The following is a 26565-nucleotide window of genomic DNA, read 5'->3' as shown; positions in this document are numbered from 1 at the left end:
AGGTTTGGACTTCTTTTGAGGGAAGTAAGATTTTTTTAGGAGTTGCGCTTTCTGAGATAGAGATATAGAAATATATATATCTATAGGGGGACTTTGTAGCAATAACTTGCTGAGAGTAAGGAACTCTCCTCCACTGAGAGGTTATGGATGCTGCCAAATGAGAATAACACATGTCCAAATTCATTTAGTGGCCAGCAACCTTATGCTGCTCATTCTAATTTGAGGGTTGATAAGTTATGAAGAAGATAGTATTTGGAGAGTGTGAGTTAGTCGTAGATCAGGGTTTTGTTGTGTAGAAAACAGAATTGGTTTATTTTAAAGGGTTACAGATCTGTTAATGTTTCTAAGTGTGACTTTGGGCACACTGAGCAGGTGCTTTTTGCCTGTAGTAAGCAGGTGTAAGAGAAATTTTTTGAACCTTGGAAAAAATTGACTGCAACTAATTCTGAAATAAGAGCAAATCATAGATTTTTTTACAAGGTGTTGCTGTGATGCATAGCTTCTCTGAACTTCAATGTTTTACTGTTGTTGTTTGTATGTTACTTCAGTGGCTGTATCTGCGTGTGGTCAGGTGGTTAATTAAACTTTTTGTCCTAAGGAGATAAGGTCAAGATTTGAACCAGTGAACTGTAATTGAGACATTCTGGGCATTTTATTCACTCATTAGCTCATCATCTTAATACCCCCCTTCTTCCCCTCATGAGTTCTGAGGGCTACTTTAAGAGCATTGTGTTCTATCTAAGGCTCTCCAAGCATTGTGGGGACAGGAGAAGAAGAGGTTGTCAAATGTAACTGGAAGCTGTGCAAAAGATGTTGACTTATTTTTACAGGGGGATTTCTTATTTGAAGTCACCATAGCTTGGGCTTTGAGGATTTTATAGTCTGCAGTAATGTTCTCCATAATCCAGAATGCTATTAATAAAGTTCTGATGAGCTGTCCTCTAGACTGCCCTAGTTTTTTCTCTTTAGTTGTGAAATCCATCTACAGAAGGATTATATGTTGTGGGAAATGTAAATGTTTACAGCCTAAAGAACAACTCATCAAAATAAACATTGTATTTGGGTAGTACTTGGACAGTATGTGTTAGAAGGAGGATGTTGCCTTGCAAACAAATATTTGAAGAGTGGGAAATGAATGAAGATTATTAGTTGACATATTTTTCCTTTAGCATAAAAGCAACTACTCCTCCCATCCACATACACATCCACAAAACACAGGGTTTTGAAAGCTTGCTGGATTTTAGTTTGGTTTGTTGTTTTTGTTTTGGGGTTTGGGTTTTTTTAGTTGTTTGTTTGTGTGGGGTTTTTTTTGTTTGTTTGTTTGTTTTTTTTTAAATTGGTTTTGAATTCGTTCCTCATATAAAACTAATCTTCAGCCTTCCAGGCGTCAAAGCCCAGACATCACAAATTGTTATGCTGAAGTGTGAAACCTGAAAGATCATTATTTAGATGGTGGCTTCTACTGCACCAAAAAGGGCTTTTGCTTTCCTGGCTGCATATGCTGCTTTAACCATGGCCATACCAAACACAGCTGGTGTAGAGGCAAATCTTGACATGTCATGATGGCGTGCTTCAGAGCAGTTGAAGCTAGCAGCACATTCGTAGGCTGGGCTGTGCGAGCTGTGAAAGCTGGCAGTTGCAAAACGGAGAGCTGTTTTCAAATCAAGTGTTGACTAAGTCTGGAGCAGTGGAAGAGCAGCCACTGAAGTGAATTGTGATGTGCTGAATCAAATAAACATGTGTCATCCTGCTGGACAGGCGTAGGGTTGCTCATGCTGTATTTGTGTCACTTGACAGTGACTGTATGTGTGCATGTGTTGTGGTGATTCAGCAAAGATTTGCCCAAATGGTTTAGCGTAGTTGAGGTGCACTTTATAGACTTAAACTTGCTATTCTACTGCTTATGTAGTAGAAGAGAACTGCAATATGAATAAAACCCCTGAAAACTGCCTTTGAGAAGAAACTGTTTTATGTGTAACCTGTAGTTGTTGTTGGTGGTGAAATTGCAGTAGTAAATAATAACATTTTCAATTGTTGGATAGGCGTTGCCCACAAAATTGGATCTGTCATTGGCATTAGCTTTTATGGCAGCCCCAGATACATTTAAATGTCAGTCTCACTGTGACCTTGATTTATGCTCAGGGTAATTCCACTGGAGTACAGATTTTGAGTTGCTATTTGAGTATCAGAAAAGCAATTGGACCTTTGACACTAACATTTTAAATTTTATTAATGTTTGAGCCAATTCTTCCAAAATGGTAACTGACACCTCTCCTTTATTGAAATCAGAGTTTTCTCTATCTTGTGAGGCATTTCAGCATAAAACTGTGGTGGTCTTACTTGAACAAGAGTCAACCACCACATGTGAATGAACTGCTTTGTTTTTGACTTCTGATCCATATTGCTCTTGTGTATATCCCTGGTTTTCTTGCTGAAACATAAATCCTTGGAACAGCACTGTAGAACACTTGGCCTTGGCTATCCACGTGTTTTTTATTTCATGTAGTTGAGCTAGAATGCAGGGTGTTACCGGTGGCCTTGTTCTTTCCTCATTGTATAGTTAGGCTAACTTCGATAGTTAAGTACATAGTATCCATATGTTTATAAGATTTTTTTTTTTTTTTTTAATTTTAGAATAGTGCTAGTCTTATTTCAGCAATACATGAAATATATGTGATTCATGTTAGACTTATTCAGCAAGTTCTCACCATAGTTTCAAGACTGACCTAATAGTTATCCTTTAGTAAAAATTCATACACTGAAATATTTTGCACGATTATGAATTCACGATTATAAGCGTAATATGAACATGTGTTAATGGGTCACAGTAAGCTTAACTAACTGAGAGTTAAACTGTGCTTCAAGTAATGTTGTCATTTTAATGACTGTGGTGGACAGATGGTGTCTACTTTCAGTAATTTCACCCTGAAGTCTAATTTAAATCAATACTTGGGTTTTTAGTAATTTTGTCAAAGGTGTGAACATTTCAAATTGAGTTTCACTTATGCTGGCTAGTCTTGTATTTTAAAAGAATAACACTGCAGTAGTTGTGGTAATATGTCCATAGCACTATATGAATAATGTACTACTTCTTTTGGCACCCCCAAACAGTGAATAAAAAAAAAAAAAAAACAACACTCTAAAAGACATCCTTGTGGATGTGACTTGAATATTTGGTTACTTTTATATGAGTTTGACTTTTAATTATTGCTAAAGTCTGTCAGTCAAGGAAGGGGTTTTTTGGTTTTGTTTTCCCCAGGAGCATTTCTCTCTTGAAGAAGAAAAAGAGGAATTACAATTCAAGGCCTTACTAGTCAGCAATCCAAATGCAACTGGGTTGCTAAAAAGCAACTTCATATCATACACACACTCCCTAAAAGTCCGTGAATCAGATGTGACTGGCGTTTCTGTTTTTTTTTTTTTTTTTTTTTTTTTTTTTTTCTTTTTAACAACTCTCACCACGGCAGTAGTGCGAAGCTGTCTTCATTTTGATTCTATTGCCAGCTGCATTTCAGTTCCAGTATCCATGTTGCTGGTTTTGTATGAAGCAAAGAGAATTCTGATTGCTTTTCAGGCTGCACTTAGAGTGAAGCCTTTTGGGAGGGAATGAGATGGGAGGGAGAAAGGGTGATCTGTGCAGCGACAGAGCAAATCTGATACGAGAATAAACAGAATTAAATTAGAAAGCAGTTGTTTTATTTTTGTTGGGTTGGTCGGTTTGTTTGTTTGTTTTGGGGTTGTTTGTTTTTTTTCTTTTCCATTGCCAGTGACACAGAGATGACACAGGGACAATGGTTAGAAGCTTCATTTTGAAATGAGAATTCAACAGTGCAAAAATTTTGTGACTTTGTAGAGGAGGAACAGTTCAATTTAGTCTCTTGTAGAAGCTTAGTTCTTCAAAACCATACATTTTAGACATAATTTATTCTGGTCATTTTCTTGACAAGGTAAATTATTTTAGAGAATTTCTCCTCTCCTAATCATTGTGATATACAAAAAAAAAAAAAAAATCAGTCAAAAATTTTCTTTTGACCGACTTTGGCTTTCACTTTGTACAGCTCACTGAAAATTGCTTATTTGAGATCATATTGTGTTGGAGATTCCTAATAATTATTTGAACAAAATTTGAGTTATCTTATGGAAATGTGAGGTAGGTTCTGACATGTTTTCTCATTCATTTACAATACTGTAAAAGAACATGGTAACAGTCATTTATGTAATTCAGCAATACGTCTTGATCAAATTATTTAAATTCAATGCTTGATTAGTGAAACTGATCAAATTCTGCCAGCACAGAGACATGCTTTTGGTGTCCCACTGGAAGTCTTTCTCTCAACCTAACACGGGGAGCTTTTCCTAGGAAGCTGTAGACAAGGTCCTCCGGCCACTGCCTAGATGTGAAGTTTTTCCTAGCCCAGGTCTCCATGAACTCCCACTTGATTTTGGCAGCCTCTCTTCAGCCCCACTCTCACTGCAGCTCTGTGATTTTTCTTTGACAGTTTTGATGTGGTAGCACAGGAAAGCTGGGTGTACTGTGATTGGCTTGTTCTTGTATCGGGCGACAGTTCTGTTCTGTGATAGTACTGCTGCTCATGAGAGGTACATGCATGCACAGTACTATTTGGCTGTGTTAGTGATAGAATTATTTCATTATTAGATGTTATGTCTCAGTATAAAACTAATGCAAGTTCAAGTCAGTGGATTTTTATTTGTGATTGCATCTTAACACAGTGGTGAGTATTTAAATAAAAGCATACTGTAACCTAAGTATCAACAGTTGTGTGATAATGTTTTTTTTACTGGATAGTCATTTCCCAGACTTTTAATTTGCTTTAATAGCTGAAGTTTGACTTCACATTCTTTTTCCATGCTAGGCCTAGTCCAAAACCAAATCATGATTATGAAAGACTGAAGATTCAGTGCATGAAGGCCATGTCAGATCTACAGTCTCTGCAGAATCAACACACCAAGACACTAAAAAGGTGTGAAGAAGCAGCAAAAGAAGCAGATTTTTATCAGTAAGTATTAGTAAAGCTGTACGAGGTAAGAGTTTACCAGTCTGTGCTAGATTATAAAGTATTAGAACATGGTAATCAAATAATTTTTTAATTCAGTTTTTCTACTTTAATTGGAAGATTGTTTGCCTGCATCAGTTAAATCATTTCTGGCCTATTGGAAATGATAAAGAATGGATTGCTTGTTTTACTTTGAGGAGTTGGAGATAAAAATCCCTGATGTCTTGATGGGACACTGATAGGGAAAGCCTAGTTACTGACTTGCGGTTACAATGACATAGTCTTACTGTCAGGCTGGAGAGGAGAATATAATTTGAGAGAATGTCATGTCTTACTATTTTAATAGGTTGTGACAGCTCTCATGCTGATCTGTGTGAGTTTTAACACAGATTTAGAGCAATTATAAGTGTTTATGAAAATGCAATAAAATAGGGAGAAAATGGTGAATATTTCTAGGATGTGTTTCTGTTTAAAAATCAGTTGTTGATGCAAGTAGGGACGTGTTTTCTTCACTTGAAAGGAAGATAGCTCAGAAATAGAAATGCAGATAAACTCTTGGTTTGAGGTTTATTTCATTTAAATCTATACTGTGAAGTATTACTGGTATTTGATGACAGCATTTGTTTTTGTTGGGGGCTGCTAGTTCTAACATAGCACTTTGACCTACAACTTTTCAAGCCTTTAAAGATAGGAATTGTTTCCTTAAATTCTTCTTTCAAAACCTGAAAACAGTAGTAAAAGTTGTCAACAGGTGCAGTTGTGTGGCTTTTATACAAAGAGCTTTATTCCTAGTTTCATTTGAGGATTTTAAAGTACTTTAATTTGCTAGGGAGTTCTGTGCAAAGCATTAGTGCTCTGTACATTTTAGATGGATTTTTTTCAGAACTAAATTACCTATATCCATCCAATGCTGACGTGAAACACTTGTATTCTTTATCCTAAAAACATGAAGATCTATAGTCCATGAATACTGTGTTACACTCCGTTTATTTCAGTATTTTCATAATAGTATAAAAGGATTTACTCTCTCATATCAGAAGAAAAGCTCTGAGTTTTAAAAGACAGTGAGTGAAATATTCAAGTATAACGAGAAGATAGTCATATTCCTCAGAGGCGAACAATTTAGGCTTCTGCAGAATGATGCATATATACAAGCTTTTGTATTTGCATTTACTACAAAGATTATCTGGTCAGAAGAAAGTATAGCAGATTTTAATTGATTCAGAGGTAATCATTTTTACTGTAAGACTTTATTCACTTGGATTTGGAGAATTGAATTTCTTACTTATAAATTCAGGGAGGCTGAAACTCACTGTTGGAGTTCAGGTGCCCAAAACATGACAATACTTGTTGAAATCCATGCCTGCAATTCCTGTTCATCCTGTGAGTAATTCTCAGGGTAAAGAAAGTATTTGGGTAGAATAGGTTATTCAAATGTTAACTTTCTTGAAGTAATTCTTAAAACCCTAAGCTTGCCTTTTTTTTTTTTTTTTTTTTTTTAAAAAAAAGGTACCTTTCTGATGAATAACAGATAGCAGATGAATAACCTACATGTAAAGATTACGTGTGTTCAGTTGTTCAATTGTGTGAATACAATTTGTCAAATGCACTTTTTTCAGCAAGTTGTTCTAATTTTAAGGAAACTGTTTTAATGCTTTTGGTCGTTCTGTGCAGGAAATGTTGGTATTTCACTTCATAAGGAAGGAATACCAAGTATCCTAAACTGCAAATTTGCTCTGTTCATTGCTGTGTGTTATATGGTGTTTGTTTGGTTTGTTTTGTTTTTTTTTAAATAAATACGGACTTTAAACATTTTACTAGCAGGTGTGAGAGTTCAGTTTGAGTCATTGATTTGAACACTGACAAGTATTTTCATTGTTCACAGTCATGCTATTTGATCTGCAGTAGTAAAATACATTCGATTGATTTTTCTGCTCTTCTTCAGCAGTGGTCAGGTCTAATTTTGGACTGCTACCTTGAATTATCTGAGTGATAGCCTCCTCATGTGGCTCTTAGTTGTTAAATTTTTAAGTGAGAGTGTATTTCAATAACTATGGCTTGCATAATGAAATTTGGAGTAACTGTCATAGCTTTTTACCTGCTTGAGTGTAATTGAAACATAAGGTGGTTTTGTTGGTTGTGGGTTTTTTTTTTGCTTGTTTTGAAAACAATAGCATAAGAGGGAATTTTTTTGTTGTTTTCATCTGTATCTTGGTTAGCTGCTGCTCAGCTGAGGGGCCCAAAATAAAGTGGAGGTGATTAGTGGGACAATGCCTGTTATCTCCAGGATCAACTTATGCTTGCATTACAGCATTTCTGTTTATCTGCTTGCTTTTAAAATTACTGTGAAATGGCATTGATAGGTGGCATAAATCCATCATCGCTCCTGATTAGGTTTGAGTCCTGTGTACGTTCACATATCTTCATACTTAGGTTCCTGTTTGTTTCTGATTTATTTTTTTTTTCCTGATGCTTGAAACATTCAAATATGCAGAACTCAGTTAGTTTGACCTGCTTTCCTGGTAGGAGACTCATGCTTGAAATGTATTAGTTGAGGACTTCTTTTCTGGCAAGTTGGCCTCTAAGAGCATTTTTGTGTGCTGTGGCAGCACGTTGCACAGTCGGCTGCTGAGTGACCAGTCACAGCTGAAGGAGGACATGGATACCTTGAAGAGGAAGAACACGCAGTTGGTGCGAGAACATAATCATCTCCAGCAGTCATGTGAGGAAATGAAGAGACTTCACGATGAGGATCAGAAAGAGATAACAGACCTGCGCAGCCAGCAGCAGCAGGTAAGCTACAGCTTGTAGTGTACATGCTAGAAGAGATCGTGAATTGTTCCTTTGATAAAGAAGTCAATAAAACTAAATGTGCAGTGTTCCTGACTTTTATGTATTACTGATTCTAAAACACCTGCCTTATATTTTACAGCACTAGGGGAGAAAACGAGATCTGGGATATTAAGTTATTTTCTGTGTCTAGCTGGGAAAAAAAACGAGGGATATAGAATATTAGGCAATATTAAGAGATTTTGGTGCAGCGATGAAAAAAATGTTCATAAGGAAGATTGTATATACATGATAGTTTAAGTGGGTGGAGAGGCATCAAAAACTTATCTTGAAGTTGCAAAGTAATTAAAAAAATTACTATTTTCTGAGGATATTTTATGGGACAGAGCTAGCTTTAAACTTGCATACAATGTTTGTTTTTTGGAAAGAATCACAATAAAAAAAAATAAGTGGCAGAAATTAGTTTGGTTTGGTTTAGTTTTCTTTTTTAAACTTATTCTAGTGATGCCATAAAGATTAGAGGGATGGGCGAGCTAAGGTTGGTTGTTTAGGTTTACAGATGCTATTCACTTAGAACAAAGCTACAAGTTGATGAATGTTTTGTAACTTGAAACAAAAAAAGACAAGCTTTTCAGGATTCTGAGGTGGACATTTCAGAACTGTATATAACAGGCTGTCTCCAGACCACAGTTGTTCACACATTCTGGAGAAAGAAAAGTAAGAGTTATAGTGAGGAGGTCATATTGAGTTCATGGTTCACCTGTGGAAATGTCTGATCATTTAGTTAGAATAGTTACAGCAACGTGTGGAATGGTTAAACGGAGTATCTTGGTTAACTGTGTTTAGGCTGATTCACAGGGCAAACTTGCAAATTAAACATTAGGCTTCAGAAACAAAACCTATGCAAACAAAAATAATTATTTGCTAGGGTAGGGGGGGCAAAGGTCAAAGCAAGCTGAATGGTGCCTTAGGAGGTCCTCGAGGGCTAGTGTTAAGAGAACTGAAGATTTGTATTTCCTTTTGATCCTGTCTTGAGAGTTCTGCTGTGAAATGGTCCGGTGGCTTGGTTCAGAAGATAGCAGAAATGGTTTGCTGTGTAAACTTGGGGAAATCGCTTAATTGTTCTGTGCCTTTGTTTCTCAGTCTGCAAAGCAGGGATGTAAAACCTTCAAGAGACAACTACTGTATTTTGAGGTTCTGTCCTGAAGTTTGAAATTATCTGGCAGCACAGGAGGAGGCTGAAGTATCAGTGTTTGTTTAAAGAAATTCAGTCTCATGTCAACACCATGATTAAATCTTTAAAGAAAACTATTTCTGTGACTCTCGGTGAGAAAGTTGTGCAACTCCATTTCTCTGCATGTCGGAGTGAATCATGGTGTCTTGAAAGGGTGCCAAAAGTCTTATCTTGTCTGTGTCATTTCTCATCTGAATTAGTCAAATGCTGTTTTGATCCCTCTGTCATCAGGCTGTAGCTAAACACAACATCTTTGTGTCCTCAGAGAGCAAAAACTTTTGATCGGGTTACTCTATTTGTGGGATTGTCATGGATTTGCTGTATAGCAGCTGACCACCTTAAGTTTCTGCTGCTCACATGTGAAGTTTCTTGTTTCTATGGCTGTCTTCCTTGGTCCAGCTGGGACTATTTACTTTTTCTCAGATTGGGATTTTGATTGGGACGCTTTCATATTACACTGCTTCCTGGTCATGGCCTTTCTGTCTTCCTCTGTCAAATCTCTGTTAGCAAGTTTATGCTGAATTCCATGCAATTTCTAGTACATTCATCATTTTTTTCTTGAATTATTTAGTGTGTTTTCAGCAAAAAGACATTCCATATATGCTTTAGACAGTGAGAAGTTGTTGGTTTCTGTTTGGATTCTCAAATACTTGGTTATCAAACCTGTTCTCAGAATGCTTTGGGAAGCAGTCTTCAGGAAAATGGCTCTCTTAAGTGGGTTTAAATCAACATGTATTTACAGGTTACATATGCTTCCAGTTTATCACATGTTTAGCTAATCTGAAATGGTTCACTGAAGCATGCTCACTACTTGTGGGTCCAACTCTGCATGGGTTATGCTGCTGAATCCACTGAGGATAGGATGTCTGTGGAAGTACCTGTGCCAGTGAGACTCTTGCCAAAGTGCAGCCTTGTTCTAGGACCACTTTAAGAACAGTAACTCACTGTTTTTACATACCTTGGTTAGTTAAATGAGACCAGTGTCAGGCTGAACAACTTTCTTATCTTGCCTGTGTAGAGAAATGGTTTCTTGACACTGATGGTTGTTATCCTATGGGCAATGAGTAGTAGTCAAAGAACAGGCAGTTTCTTTTGGTCTGCAGGCATCCAGGTTCTTCCATGTTCAGGACTGGTCATTACTCTGAATATAAGACACAAAAGAAGATGAGGAGCCAATTCATGCATGTAAGGTAGCTGCTATGTGTTTGGTTTCAACTTTTTATAGAGTTCATATTTTATGTCTTTTTTTCTTCAAATTTTTTAATACTTTTTATTTTCAGGGAGTTAGGGATGTACCTTTGTAGGCTAACGTTAAGATTATATAAATTCCTGGCACCTCTTTGTATAGAGCATTCCTGTTTCTTCTCACAGTTCCGTCAAGGCCAAATTTCATTTTAAAAGAGAAAAAGAAAAAAGAAAAAATTAAGATAGCATTAAAAATTGGGGTAAGGCCTGATTTCAGGCACATTTTTTTGGCATTTTGAGATGGAAGGAGGAATAGATTTGCTGAAGCTTCTTATGGGCTTTCTGTTGTTGTTGCTAGTCATTTGTCATCAACATTGCTATTTACAGCAAGATTTTTTTGTCAGTGGATATTAATTTGAAACTAAGATTCAGGTCAAACTTTATTCATGTTTAAAAGGTTGTTTTTTTCCTCCTCCTGTTCGTATTTCATGGATAGCTTTTGAAACAAACCTCTGTGGGTAGTTGGCAGATGAAATATTGCATGAGTATTAAAATACATGCCTGCATGTATAACATATTTAGGGTAGATTTTATTCTCTTGAAGTTTTAACATTTCATAGAGGTTACAGGCAACCTGTCAGGAATGCCACCTCGTGGTCATTTCCGAAATTACTGCTATCATCTTGGTCATCAAATAGTGATTACCTCTTGCTAAAACTACAAAGTGCTTTGGAAACAATGTGGGTTTAATAGCTACTGGTAGCAATTACCGTAAGAGTGAGATTTTCATAAACTTGTGCACTCAAAGTTGTAATAAAGCAGATTTTTCAACCCAGTTAACATTAAGCAGATGTCATAATGCTTAGAAGAGGCTCGGTATTTCCTTAGTCATTAAAAAGAATGATTATTACAATTAGTTAATATATTTTTGTTCTTATATTGTTTCTCAGACATGCTTTAAGTCAAACTTATTGGACTGATAAAACCCCAAGTTTATTAATAGAGTTTCTGGCATTCTTTTAGGTCATGAAACAAAATGGATCATCAGAGATATTAAATAAACTTTATGATACAGCAATGGACAAGCTAGAGGGTGTGAAGAAGGATTACGATGCCTTAAGGAAACGGTACAATGAGAAGATTGCAAGTCACAACACAGATCTGAGCCGCCTAGAACAGGCTGAGGAGGAAAACAGACGTCTTCAGAAACAGAATGACATGTTAATGAAGCAAAGGGACACAGCAATACATTTTCAGCAGCAATATTCGTCCTCTCTTAGAAGGTATAACCTGGTTTTTATACCTTTCAGGTATTCTGTGAAGGCAGTAACAATTCCAATTTGCGTCTTATTTTTTTCTGTGTCAGAATCACAAATACTTTGCTAATTTTTTTTTTCTAAAGTTTTTCTCTAGTTCATATTATCTTACATGGATAACTGAGTAAGCATGTGTTTCTATATAAGATTTTCTGGAAGGTCCTAGAAGGTGTGATGGGGAAGTTTATTTGGAGAAACGGTGCTTACCTGTGAGAAGAGGATTTCCCAGGTAGAGTTTTGGAATTGTATGAGGAATTTTAACCGTTGTTTAGCTCATGGGAGAAAGGGATATTCTGTGTTTCAAGCCATGCTTATTCTTAGTTGTAGACACAGGTGTCAAATTCCACTAAAATTTTGTTAAACCTTGTTGCAAACAAACTCCTCAATGGGTGGTGAACCCATCAACTGATACGTATGTTTATTTAAATATAAACGCCAAGTCAATAAGCGACTATAATTCTTAAAAAGTGTTTAGCAGTGAAGATGTTCTCAAGCATAACTTAACTTTTCATGATGTTAGAATTGCAGACTGTGTGGGATTCAGAGACAGAGCTTCTGACTGTCAGGGGAGTTCACTGGATGCCGATGTCTGGGAGTTTGCTTCAGTGATCAGCCACTGCTGCTATGAGCAGCACAAGTGCCAAAATAGAAGGGTACAGACACTATGTCACACCACACTTAGCCTCTCTCTGCTCCTCCTTGATACTAAGCCTACACAGTTACCCATAAGAGGTAGGAAGAATACTAATATACATAAGGACTCCAAAGAGCATCTGTGGGTGTGTTGAAAATGTTTTCACTGATGTAAGTTAGGGATAATATGTAACTCCCACATGTGATAGCCAAAAAAATTTTTTTTTCTACATTCATAGACATTTAGTATTTCAAAGGGTGAGACTGAGCGTACATAATTGTGAGACATCTAATTAAGTTATAGGAGAGTATGAGTAATAAGTTACGTAATTTAAGCTGCCATGAATTCCTAAAAGTGAGGGAAAGCCTAACATATACTACAAGAAACACTACAACCGTGCTGATACATGCAGAAGCTTAACAAATTTCTACTATGACCTTGTGATTTAGATGGTCTTCTTGGGAGGAAGGTGTGGTTTGATACTGAACAGAGGTTGGTTTTAAGAATTTCATGAAAGTTATTCATGTTCCTGTGAACCAGTGATCCAATTAAATGAATATAACTGAACTACAGGAATTACTGCTTTACATTCAGTAGGCTTTGGGTCTGGACTTCTATTTTACTTGTTTATGTTTATAGAAACCTTTATTTGTCTTGTGTTTATATCCTTTTTTCATAAACAAAACCATGTTTTTCTGGGTGACTGATGAAGAGTTTTGAAATGCGTTTCAAGCGTGTATGCTTTTCAGAATGTAAGATTTAACAAACTTGTAGTTTGAGGATGAATGGGTCATAAATTGCAGCACTGTTTTTTTTTTTTTTTTTTTTTTTTTTTTCTTTTTTATCATTACCAAGTGTAAACTCAGTCAAAATAAGTTTTAAAGAGAGCAGGAAGAGTAAGACTCCAGTGATGGCCCGAGTCTCGTTTTGAATTACTGTTTGGTCTTAAAAAAAATTAGAGAAGTGTTAAGCTTTTTTTCTTTTATCTATAACGTTGTTGCAATAACACACAGCATATGAATGCTACCAAGATGATTTAGTTGGTGAAAGCTTTACAGATTGCAAATTATCTATATCAACTATCTAATTCCTATGTGCTAAACCTTACCCTACACATGTGCCCCTGTATTTTGAATGTGAGCCCTCAGACAGATCTGCCCATAGTTTGCAATTGCATTGAAGACAAAAAAGGTAGTCCTAGTGAGGGTGGTTCTCAGTACTGGTTGCTCCTTATAAACCCAACCTTGCTGCTGCTGACCCATCCAACCCTGCTACTTGCAACCCATTCACAACAGCTGTCAGAAATGGGACTTCTCTACAGAAGGTGTCTGTGAAAATGTGATCCAGCTGCCAGTATTTCATTCTTGGGAGGCAATGCAAGGTCAAGCAGGTCCAAGGTGTTTCAGCTGAAACTTTGCTTTCAGGTTTCCTCAATTATCACTATTTAATATGAATGTCCCTCTATGTCACAGACTTTCATTTCTCCTTCTGATAGCTTCTGTATGCTTGTTGCGGTTTTTTTTTTGTTTGTTTGTTTGTTTGGGTTATTTGGTTGTTTTTGTGGTTTTTTTTTTTGTTTGTTTTGTTTTATTTTTGTTTCTCTTCCTTACTGATATTTTTTTTCACTTGACAAACATTACTTTAAATATTTTCTCCTCCTCTCTCCCCTGTATCTTCCCAGTGTTGCCCTTGATTTGACCCCGCCAAATAGCTTGCAAATGTACTGTGGGTTCTCACATGGTGATGAGGTTGTTTGGCATAGTGAAACACAGTCTGATACATTCTTGTACTTCTCCTGTAGTATATTCTTCTTACCTTTATGCTCACAGTTCTGAAAAGAAGAAAGAAATTCATATGGTAATATGTTAGGTTTTACATACTGCCAGCCTGATATCTTAAACTGAAGAATTTCCTGAAAGTAGCAGGGTGATGGTTTTCAAATTACTGGCAGATGCCTTGGTACAGCTGTGGCAATGCTTTGAATACAGTGAGGCTTTCAAGGAAATATTTGAAGTGAAGCTTACAGCTCTCTTGGGAAAGGTCAGGCAATATGCTGGATTAGAGAAGAAATTGTGCTTTTAAACAGCGTGAGGTGTGTGCGTGAGAGAGAGAAAACAAAGTCTGCCAGAGGTTTACAGGCATCTGAAATTTGGATAAGCCTTGACATCCATCATGTTAGGTGCAGTGTTTCCATCAACAGCATTTACCTGTGAATTTTGGGAAAAACACGCAAGGAAATCATAGTGTGCAGTTGTGGTAAAATGCTGCTCTCAGGAGAAGGTCCTTTTCAAACCTAGTTGTGAACTTGAGTATGGAATTACAGTTCCACTTGTAAGAATGATTTGTGAATATAAACACAAAAGTTACTGCTTAGAAATTAAATGAAACTTCTTATGTCCTTTTTTTGATTGTGCCATACTTGAGTAGATTGCAGTGATAAAATACATATGTTTTTGTCTGTGTTAACTGTCAAAAGTAATTTTTTAAAAGTCTGAGATTTTGTATTTCAATTCTAATAGATGACCTACTAAAAAAACCAAGCAGTAATGTTTCAATTACCTGGTTTTATTTCCATTGTCTGCATTTTTACCATAAATCCGTTTCTTTTTCTCCTCTGACCTATCCATTACCAACCTTGTGGCATATTTGGGCATGTGGACGTTGTTCTGCTTTTTTCCAATTTCTGCATTTGTTTCCCTTCTTCCCACATGCCTGAGTGTGTGCTGGGAGAAAGAATTAATTTGTAAGATGATCAGAGCTCAACCCAGTAAATAAAGTTAAATTTGTGCTATCAAAGAATGGCAATGTTTTACATTCCTTTTAGAATAATTTGCTAGACATTTAATAATCTAATATTAAATAATTTCTAACAATTTCTATGTTTCGGTTCCTTACAAGAGACACTCAAATATTCCTGAAGGTTCACTAATAATCCTAAAGCAATAATCAGTCTAACTTTTATTTTGCAGCACTGAGAGTAGATTGTCTAAGAAGTCTTCTGCATTTGTGTTTTACCAGTGGATATATTTGGTTATCCAGCCAAATCCTTAATGTATTGAAAAGGTAAAGGAGGAACAAGTGTCTTACTGGTGTTTCTGCTTGTTTTTAGATTTGAATCAGTACAGCAGGAACTAAGCAACGCCACAGCACAAAACAAAGAGTTGCAGAGAGAGATGGAGCGGTTACAGTCAGAGGTGACAAGGTTCAAAACAATGCAGCTGAAAGCAGCAAAGGATGCAGAAAAATACAAGGAAGAAAGGGATTCAGTTTTCAATGAATACCGCCTCATTATGAGTGAGAGAGATCAAGTAATCAAAGAGGTAGATAAGCTTCAAACAGAGCTGGAGCTTGCAGAGTCTAAACTGAAGAACACTTCTTCTGAAAAGCGAGTGGCTAGTGAAGAGATGGAAGCTTTAAGACAGGTACTAACCTGTTGTTTTGATGGGGAAGGGAAATGAGTGTACGTTGTTGATGCTAGAATCAAAAATGTATGACCAATTAATGGAAAATAGGAATGCACTGCAAAGAGGAAAATTAGCGCTGATGTTTTCTTAAAGCATTCCTTTTTACTATCAATTTGTTAAGCTTCCATATTTGAATAGAGTACCTGTCAATTGAAATTTGCTATTCACTTAATTCTGTTCTGCTGATGATAAATCCTTCTTTTACTGCATTAGTCTTCTATGCCTTCTCAAGTAATGCTCTCTGCAACAATATAGCTCTAAATGGTCATTATTTTTCACTTCTAACCTCTACAGGAACCAGTGGATACTAACTGCTATGACTTAAGACGGTACATGATGAAGTAGTCTCAAATATTTTTGCAAAGCCTGTGCTGACATGCATGCTATTACTCATTTGCCCTTCTTCTGCCTTTAAGTTAATGATGATATTTTGAAGATTTTTCACTACAACTTGGGCATGCCTTAAAGTGTATGAAACCAGAACTTTTTATTTTTCAGCAATATGTTCTCAAAATGCTTATATCACAACCATGTTACAATGATGCAGTCAAGATTTCCAAAACACAGTTTGCTGCGCTGTTTCATTTCAGCTGACATGCATTCACTTGACCCTTTGGTTTACAGATACTTAATTTAGCATGAAATAGGTACAAGCAAACGTGTTCCATTGCTTGTAAAGCTCATTTTACTTTTTTCACAGCATTACATCTGAACAAAATGCCCTTTATGAAAAATTAAGGTGTGGAGCTTTTTAAAAATACTGCCATTGTTGAGGGACATAATGTAGATTATGACATACGTCATCAGAGCTTTTAAAACTAACCAACTTCAGGTTTTAAGAATTCATAGTTTTCAACCCTGCTTATTTTTCAGCTATGTAATTTAGCTTCTACACCGAGTGAGGTTTTAATACACGTTGCATACCTGTTCCACTTCTATCCAAGCCATTAGGCCAATAGAAATGTCTGTTTATTCCAGTGGTTTCAGGAGAACTAATAAGGAGTACTGATGGAAATAGTTACAATTAATCATTCTGCTCCAAGTTGTTATATCTGTCATTGGGGCAGTATGAGTAATTTGCCAAAGTGCTTTAAGGGGCTGGAAATTAAAATTTTAAATACATGGGTATTTTCTCCTACTTAGATGACTAGAAGGGGTGTTTGAATAAGAACCAGAAAGGGCTTAGGACTGGTGAATGAGCTGCTGGCAGGGCACAGACATGCATTTTTTTTCACGCCCAGAACTGGCCCATCAGAAAGCAGAAATAACTCCCTCTGTAATGTACTAAAAGGTGTAAAATAGCAGTACTGTGAGTTTTCTTTTTGTTTCTTTTTTTCTTTCCTGTAGCTATGACTCTTCTGCCTGTGAGGAGGTATGTTTCTGTGCCACATACTACTGGCTCGCTGCAGCTGCATTCAGTGCAGGAGAGATTTTCTAGTTCTAGCAAGGCAAAGATTTAAAAGCTTAAAAAAAAATTCGTTGATCAAGTGATGCATTTGCTTGAAATGATATCCTGAAAGATGCCCCTACATAAGTGGGATTAATCCTGTCAGTGAGTAGCTGGTCTGGTGCTTGCCAAAATGTAATTTAATAGTCTTTGCTTTCCTTGTGATGTATAGCAGTTTTAAGTGCCCTATTATATAGCACCCATTCACTGATTGAAACAGCATGGAATTCATTTAGGTAATTTTAAATATAATTTATTCCATGAAGTTTGCGTTTGCTCGTGTACCTTTTGTGTCCCAAAGAAATGAAAAAGCAACTGCAGTGGAGAAGAGGTTGATTCTTAAGCATTGTATCATGAGCATGACTGGTGAGGTCAGTCAGTTTCCTAATTAGATAATTTAAGATTTATTGGTTGCACATGCCCAAACATAATGTGTTAATTTACATCCACAACGTACTAATTGTCTGCATTTGTAGATGATAGAAGAAGTCTCAGGAGTTCACACTATGGACAGTTGTAGATAAGTTCTCATGAGTTTGTTCACTCAAAGCTAGGGATTAGATGTTACAGATTTTCCCCCTCTACTTTCCCCAGTGGTATTTTTGTTTGGCATAATCTTTTGCTCCAGCAAAAGATTATGTTTCATCTCAGTGGTAGTCACCTTTCCCCTCTGTTCAGTAGACCTGTTGTATTTTATCCTTACTGCACTATATTCAGATGCAAGAACTTCCTCCAAACGTAAAAATTCTTCACAAATTCAGAGTTGTTCTTCAAACCAAATGACTAATGTTTCCAAACAGAAGCTGTTTTAGTTAGGGCCAAATGGCACACTGCCCTGTGCTGTCATGTAATGTTGTTCAAATGTCACAGGAAAAAGGCAGAGGTGAAATTTTACTACTAACCACTGGAGGCAATGGCTGCTCTTATTCAGATAGTTTATATTGAGCATGCTGGAATAAACTGTGACAATATGTATTTTTTTCCAGTTGCCTTAAAGTACTGTAAATTCTTGTTTAATGAAGGGCTTGCTGAGAACTTTCCCTCTGCCTTGATACTTGACTTTCATCTCAGCTGCGTGTGGGAAAAGACTTAATATTTTTGTGTAAGTTTTATGCACACATTTGAATGCACATTTTATACAGACTGTAGTTAAACCATACCAAACATTGCTTCCAGTAGTAAAACTTGTCTGCATCACCAGGTGGGTCAGGGGTTTCTCTCCTCACAGGTACTGAGCAATGGAAGCTCTTAGTGATGTTGAAAAAACTTGCGTGCTCTGGTAACTGACATTCACTGATATGTTTAAAGTTCAGAGTCATTAATTCTAGTGCTTGTCTGCTACTGTACAGCAAAAATATATCTTTTAATACTGTCACAGGACTGTTTTAACAGTGACTAGCCTTAATTAGATGCCGTACCTCCAAAACAATTATGTTAGTACAGCAAAATGCAATTGTCATCCATGCTTTAAGTACTCAATCTTATTCCTTGCAATCTGTAGAGGAAAATAGAATGGAAGTCAGTTTATGACATGGTGTCTTTCTGTCCTTAAGTATTTTGACCTTTTCCTTCTTCCGCTTTTGAGATGTCAGTTGTCTTTGATAATCTTTTTGAGATGAAAACATCAGTAGTTTTCAGCTAGGAGTGCCTGTATGTAGAAGGACTTATTGGTAGCCATTGGCTGAACGCTTCTAGAGAGCTGGACCATATGAAAATTTAGTGGCATGAAATGAAACTGTTGCAGTGCCTCATTCTTTCTATAGGAAGTCTAGTTTAAACTATTTTAAAAGGACTGAATGTATTTTTGAGCTACATTTGCATCATCTTTTTTCATGATGATGCAGTTGAATTCCACATTTGATAAGGTACACTGTCATTCTGCTTTATGTCATACTGTAGTTTAACTTCAATCATTATGTAGTTTGGACATTGGTATCTTGCTTGAATATGACTTAATTGTCCCTTTAAAACTTACGAGTAAGCTGTAAGATACTTATGTAGCTTGGTTGTCTAAATTATTTCAGTCCTATAAAATTGGGCAGTTACTTAAAAATATTTGCAATATATTCTTACCCCTTGCCATATTTAAAGATTTTTTTAAAACACCAAGTCTGACTGGTTAATAACCTTCCTTCATTTAGGTTCCTTAAAACTGTCAGTGCTCCCAGGTTCTTACTTTTGACATAGCACTGTGCGAATGTGATGGTATGATATCTTTAGTACCACATTTAATATTCTCTGTTAGTACTTAACTTGTATGTAAAATGAGCACAGTCCTGTTCTGCTGTAATTTTTTAGAACATTAGTGGTAAACTCTCTAGGCTTTTAACGTGTCAGTGTGTATCCAGTTGGAAAGATGAACTGTTTTCTTCTGTACTTAACCTATTGCAAACAATGGATCTTGTTTTAGGAGCTTAACTCAGCTCTAGTGGAAAGAGATCGAGCAATTTGTGAGAGGAATGAATTGCTGGAAAAATACTGTCATGAAGTGAAGGACAAAGCGGAGGCCCAGAAGGAACTTGACCAAGCTTGCAAGGATATTGAGACAGTGAAAGAAGAGAGAGATGTTGCCAGGAAGGAGAGGACAGAAGCTATCATCCAGAGAGACCATCTGCTAAGGGAATATTATCAAGCCCGTCAGGTATTGCAAGTCTTCAGAAATGCTTTTTTCTTTCTTAGCTTCAGGGGTCAGTAATTTTCAAGGAATTAGTTAAAGATCCGGGCTCATTTGGTGTCCTCACCCTATTCCCTGAGTCATTCTGAAATACCTATGTATAAATTCACTTATGTTCTTCAAGACGCAGTGACAGAACTTCTAGTTTGAAAGAAATACAGTCATGTTTCATATTTGTAAGAAATCAGTGGCAAATAAAATACTGTGATTCAGCAGGTGGCTAGGCACTTTATTACCTGCTGGTAGGCTCATTGCCATCTATAACATGTGTTGTTCATGCCTGTGACCTGCTCAGGATGTTAGCTATTTCTGATGCTTTATAAGGGAGGTTAACTGAAGAGTGATTGTAGATTTTTTTTTTAAAATCTGTACACGTTCTTAGAATAAATATGCTATTTTGGCAGTTTGTGTCTTTGTGTAGGTAGTAACATTCTTACAATTCTGCATACTTAATGATGCTCTTGTTGTCTGTGTGATACTAAACATCAATCCACATAAAACTGTAAATGCTTAAATTAATGTATGAAAATGCATAGTATCACAACTTCTATGCTCATGAAATAACTGAGGAATAAAAAATAATTTAATATTAAACTAGATATTTTAGGTTGTTTTTATTGAATTTATATTCTCTTTTCATTGAATACCAACCCTTTACTGGTACAAAACCAGTTTTTACTCTTGCATGTCTTACTGATCTACCAATCCCAGATGAGTGTGTGGGGAAGCAATTAAACTATATTTTCAGTTGTACTGGCAATAAATCTTTCATTGTCTTTTCTTCATGGCCAAACCAGTGGGATTTCAGAAACTTATGCTTTTCTCAAGGAAGCCAAATGAGTTTGGGTGAACTTCACTGGGACTTAACAATGGACCTGGTCAGATGCTCACCTTCGGCAGATTCCAAATCAAAATTGACACTTCAAATATAAAAGTCAATCTGAGTGGGTTTTTTGATTGTCTTTTTCCTGCTAGTGGGCTGGAAGAGAAGAAAGTGATCCTTGGAAATGGAAGAGACAATCGATAGGCTAGACATGACTTTTGATAGCTTCTGTTTGGTCTTATTTATTGCAATTTTTATTTTTTAATGTTGAGGTGAGAATGTAAACCTGGGGTTTAAGGTTCAGTGCTCTCTTACTTTTTGAATATAGTTATAATTAACTCATTTAGAGAAAAAAAGAGCATTTAAAGTTTATTGATCATGATTTAGTAGTCTCTCTTTTGATATACATGCATTCAGGTTTTTAAACATTGTTTCAAAGTTTAATCTTGAATCAAATGACAAGTCTAGTCAGACTCATTAGATTTATTTATATTTAAATTAACCACACACAGTTGTTTTTAAGCCCATGGCCTTCATTGCTTGTGATGGGCTGTACTGTTGTGGTTGGCTTGTATTTATTGTGCTTCAAGCTTGGAGTATTCTCTCTGTATTTGTCTTACTGTTTTCACCATCTCTCTTGTTCAAAATAGAGAATGTCAGAGGAACAAGTTAATTTAGGAAGTAATTCTTACCTAAAACAAGAAACGTTCAAACAAAACTTTTTCTGGAATTTCATTGTTCTTCTTTGGAGTTAAGGGACCGTTGTGAGTACATACAGCTAGTCCCAGGGTAAATAACAGACACTAATGCAGGAAATTTGTGGTGTAACTGTATATAATAGCACATATGATTTCTAAATATCCTTGAATTTTTTTTTCTGTCTGCTAAGCAGAACAAGACAGAAGCATGAAATGTCATTCCTGAAATACAAAACGTTCACTGATGTTGTTCTGAAGTGAAGATTCTTACTCATGTAGATAATATTCACACAAATTTGTGTGCCACAATGAAATACATTACAGCAGTATTTATCTCTTTTTTTCCCCCTAAAGTTGATGTTAAGATAAACAAACATTTTTTGTGCAAACTTGAGAATTGAATCCATCAGGCAACACAAATATAAGTAAAAGCTGTTTGTGCATACTTACATAAAAATTCTGCCTAAAATACTTACCTATGTTTCTTAATTCCTAGATACAAGATTCTGCTACCCTAGACATAGAAAGAGCAAACAAAGAAATTGAAATGCTTCGGAAACAATATGAGGCAATGTCACAAGAACTAAAGGAAGCTGTCCAGGAAGCAGAAGTAGCCAAGTGTAGGAGAGATTGGGCCTTTCAAGAGCGGGATAAGATTGTTGCAGAAAGGGAAAGTATACGGTAAACAAATCCTAGGTGGTACATGAGTGATCTTTGTTACACCTTGCATGCAGTTGATGCAGTTCTAGGACTTTTTGGATTTAGCTAGTACTTTCTTCAACTTCTGCATTAGCTGTCAGAGGATGATTAAGTTTTTTTTTTTAAGTTGAGGGCACCTTACAAGATACTTTGCTTTGTCTGTGCTTTCATGCCTATAATACCTCTCTAGTAAATACCATAGAGCCTAACAGTACTGCTATGTAGGAACAAGAAATTATGCATTCTTTTAGGCATGATATACCCACTCCTGTTACAGCTATAGTCCTGCAAATAATTCTTTACCTGTGGGGACATTTTCCAGGAAGTACCCAACGTGCTTGCTACTAAACATATGTAAGGAACTAAGGGAAGATACTTTTAGCAGAAAAATAATCTGATTATATAAAGATAAGTAGAAATAAAGTTTTGAAAGCAATGAAGAAAGTTTCTGTTAACTTGACAATATTTTCCTTAAGACCTAGAATATATAATTCTTTTCTTCCTTACATTTTTTTTTAAGAGATCTCTCTTTAAACTGATTTTTCAAATTTTGCATTAACTATACAATGTAGTTAAAATAGTTTGTTACTTTGGTGGGGTTTTAGATAACTAATTTGAAACTTGTTTGCTTTTGAAGGACTTTGTGCGACAACCTAAGGAGGGAGAGAGACCGGGCTGTTAGTGACTTGGCTGAAGCTCTTCGAAATCTGGATGACATGAGAAAGCAGAAAAATGACGCTGTTCGTGAACTGAAGGAACTGAAGTATGTTAGAGAAATGATCCAACTGCATGCAAGTCTGTGCTGAAAACTTTGGTTTATCTGTGTTTGCAAGTGAACCATATGTTGTTAGAGCTGTAGGCAGAAGGTATTCATGATATTGTATGTGGAAACATTGCCTATATTTTTAGTTATTGTGGAAATTATTGTGATGGTCAGGTCTCACTGTCTTAACCTTTTTACCTTATTAATAAGACACATATCCTAGGCTTTGTACTGTGGAGATACACTTAAGCAATGTGGGATTCTTTCACTGAAGTCAGATTAAATTCAGTTTAGTTCCCCCCAACTGTATTCTCACTGGTTTATAAATGCAAGGAAAATGAGCGTCGTATGTCATCTCAATAGGTTGTGGAAGGGGTTGTTCTGGATAGCAACCCAAGAATATTGGAAAGATGGAAGCACGGGGCAAATGCTGGGCACAGCTTGGATTTTTGATTTAGAAAATAAAATACAAGAGATCTCAAGACAATAACATAATGTATCAGGTTGTTTTAAAGGGGTTATCTGTGTCTATAAATAATTATTTTCTTTCCCTAGGGAGAAGATGGAGAATCAGCTGGAAAAGGAGGCCAGATTCCGTCAATTGATGGCACATAGTTCCCATGACTCGGCGATAGACACAGATTCTCTGGAATGGGAAACAGAAGTGGTAGAATTTGAAAAAGACAGAGTAAGTCAGAAACGCAAACTACATTATCTTATATATTGGATAGCTTTGAGATCAATTGTAGCATCATGGTACTAGATATGATTAAAAATAACTCTAATCTGTATTTGACTTTGATTCTTTATTGTTGTGCAAGGAACCACACACACACATGCAGCAAGTGTGGTAATCTCTAGATGAAAGTAGTTGGCAAAACCAAGCTGTTATACACAAGCTTCATATTTTTCTTCATATGAATTATAAATAATAACAGTTCCTCCATCTGATCTTGCAGGGTACCCAGGTCCATGTACTATAAAAAAAAAAAGATTTAAGTTAAGCATTTAGTCGTCTTAAAGTCAGGGATTCGTTGCAGAAATGGCAGTGCTAGGGCAGCCAAAATTCAAAATTTGATGGATACAGTGACATCAGAGAGACTAGTCCTCTTCTCTTACAGGCAACATCACTTATAATCTATGAATGAAAGAGTTAAGCTTTTACATAAAGTTAATTCTCTTACTTTTGCTTAGATTAGGTGGTTAGAAATTTTGAAGTGTTAAAAGTATTTATTTGTAATAAACATATATTTTAGGGCAACATTTTCCTTCAGTTTAAAAATCTGGGATGAAAGGAGATGACAATCTCTTGCTTGTCTGTAGAGGAAGTTACGTCCCCTTTCCATTTTGGCATATTAAATAAAGGTCTTATGTTTAGCTTTCCAGATAACCTCTGCATTCTTTTGTTTTCCTAGTAGTACTTTTCTGCATTTAATTCTGTTTTTCTTCATTGTAGTCTAGAATTTTTATTTCACTGCTTTGTATGCAAGTCTTGTATGCAGTTGCATTTGAAATTTTTGGCTGGCACATCGTATTGTTTGCTACTAGTAATTTTTTTGACTGCATAGAACACACAGGTGGTCTTCCAGATTGTGTTTCATTTGTAACAGCTTCTGCATATACCAGAATTTTTCTCATTCCTGAATGACAAAGTTTGTGATTTAATGCCATCAAAATAAATCCCTTTTGTTTTACTGCAGTACTTGAGGTAGTTTTTTTACGCTCTTCCAATCTGTCAGTGTTCTGACACTGCATCTCAATAAAATCACTAATGCATTCCTTTTTTGACACTAAAAATATTATTTAGTATTGCTATATGTTGAAATCTATAGATTGAAAAGACTCTATGAAATGAGTACCAATGCTGATCCATCAGGACCATGGTCTGTAAATCCTTTCTGCTTTTTCATCTCTTTTGACCAGCTCCTTCATCATCAGATTTTGTGTGTTGCCATCTTCTCCATTTTAAGTTATAACTAATAATTTTGCTTTTCCATTGTCTGTAAAATTAGGTAGCAAGTCTAACGTATGCTGCACCTGTGGTAAACAACATTTCAGCCTGATGAATTTGCCATTCATGTGGAGTTACTTGGTTATTATTTACTTCAAATTTTGTTCTAAATGTTTGCATTACTCACACCAAATATATAGGCTTTGTCATTTGAATATACATTTCCTTTTCCTAAACATAGGGATTACGCTTGCTGCTATCAAATTATAGTAATAATATTGTGCCAACCTTGATCAGGTGTATGGGAAGATCCTTGCTGACTAACCATCATTTGGATTCCAGAATGGAGATTATAGAGTTGAATACATATAAATCTTTTATTTTGGGTTCAATTTCACCTGCCTGCTTAAGCTTGTGTTCTATATAATCATTCAGCTCAAAACTGAGAGAAATAATACTCACTTTTCAGCTATGAGGCTGTGCAATGATACTGTGATCTCGATCTTTATTTTATGGCAGCTCCATGGTCTTCCCTTTGAATTTTTTTCTTACATACAATATTTGAAAAAATCATAAGGATTTTAGTATGTTTTTGGCAGATTTAGCTCAATTTCATTTCTGGTAAATACTCATATTTTTGCATGTTTTATCTTCAACTTTTATCAGGCATCATCTGCACTTCCTAAAAACTTTATGCTCTTCTTAATTTAAGGGGATTAGTCATTGAACCATGTCTAGAACCATGCCTTACATATCTGACTTAAGCTCTACTTAATTTTTACATGTTAGATTTTAAATTTCAAGTAACATCTCCCTTCAGTATGCTGAGATGGTTGGTCCAGTTGGTTTCAAGTGGAATTCTCTAATTTTTATAAGTGTACTATTGAACATTGACGGTAGTAATAATCATGTGATCAGTTGGTCCCAATTTATTTTCTTTAACCAGTTGGGGTTTGTTTGTTTGTTTGTTTGTTTTTGTTTGTTTGTTTGGTTGGTTTTTTTTTTTTTTTTTTTTTTTATAGTGATGTTGCCATTTACCAAATCAAACACTAAATTAAAATTTCTATGTTTGGTTCAATGACTGATTTGTTAAAGAAGTTTATCACTTTTCACATTGAGGATAATCTGTTTTGGGCCAGGGTTGGTCAAATACCACTTCTAATCTGTATTTAGAAATGGTGCCCCATAATGTTTGAGCTTTCTTTCCTTTTTACTTCTGGTCTCCAGCCATATCAAAGCAGACATCTTTCTGAGTTCATCACTAAGACACAATGCTGTTTCCTTACCTTTACAGTTGTTTTTTTCTCCAGGTAATGCCTGTTGTTGGGGATCATGTCCTTGTTCTCTCATTATATATCCAGCATCAAACCTTAAAGCAGGTTATATGTGTCTGAACGTGCTTTCTCGCATGATATTCTGCTTTCCTATTCCTCTTTGGTGAAGTTCCCCTTTTGCATTATTCCAGTCTTAATTTGAGAGAGAAGGATTGTTTAATGTTAGAGGGTTCATAATAACTAATGTAATTGGGATCTTATTATATTGAAGTACAAAATATAAAAACTTGGCTAGAACAGGTACTCTGTAAATGTAAGTGCATAGTACAAGCAACAGTAATGCTTCTTTCTAGCAGACAGCAGCACAAGGGTTTCTAGTGCAGCTGAGTTACTTGTTAATATTTTTTTTAGGATGATATGGACTTGAAAGCACTTGGTTTTGATGTGGCAGAAGGCGTAAATGAACCATACCTTCCTGGAGACTGTGGGATCTTCGTTACCAAAGTAGACAAAGGAAGTATTGCTGATGGTCGATTAAGGTAGGGTTTGACTTTGGAAGATACTTGTCTTTTGTTGATCATCATAAACTAAATATGAG

The 26565-nt window shown here is 36.0% G+C and overlaps 1 protein-coding gene across 4 annotated transcripts in view; it reads left to right on the top strand.

Moving 5' to 3' along the window:
* DLG5 (discs large MAGUK scaffold protein 5) overlaps nucleotides 1–26565 on the top strand; it is a 113006-nt gene that overhangs the window by 55848 nt on the left and 30593 nt on the right. For all 4 annotated transcript variants that reach the window (XM_042789455.1, XM_042789447.1, XM_042789453.1 and 1 more), the window contains exons 4-12: nucleotides 4875–5018; nucleotides 7625–7808; nucleotides 11248–11507; nucleotides 15284–15596; nucleotides 19496–19726; nucleotides 21777–21961; nucleotides 22617–22742; nucleotides 23298–23430; nucleotides 26379–26506. In XM_042789455.1, the coding sequence (XP_042645389.1) occupies nucleotides 4875–5018; nucleotides 7625–7808; nucleotides 11248–11507; nucleotides 15284–15596; nucleotides 19496–19726; nucleotides 21777–21961; nucleotides 22617–22742; nucleotides 23298–23430; nucleotides 26379–26506 (1704 nt within the window). The remainder of the gene's footprint in view (nucleotides 1–4874; nucleotides 5019–7624; nucleotides 7809–11247; nucleotides 11508–15283; nucleotides 15597–19495; nucleotides 19727–21776; nucleotides 21962–22616; nucleotides 22743–23297; nucleotides 23431–26378; nucleotides 26507–26565) is intronic.

Source organism: Tyto alba, unplaced genomic scaffold (genome assembly GCF_018691265.1).
Source record: "Tyto alba isolate M040663 unplaced genomic scaffold, T.alba_DEE_v4.0 Super-Scaffold_1, whole genome shotgun sequence".
Taxonomy (NCBI): domain Eukaryota; kingdom Metazoa; phylum Chordata; class Aves; order Strigiformes; family Tytonidae; genus Tyto; species Tyto alba.
This window is presented reverse-complemented; position numbering and strand designations above follow the sequence as displayed.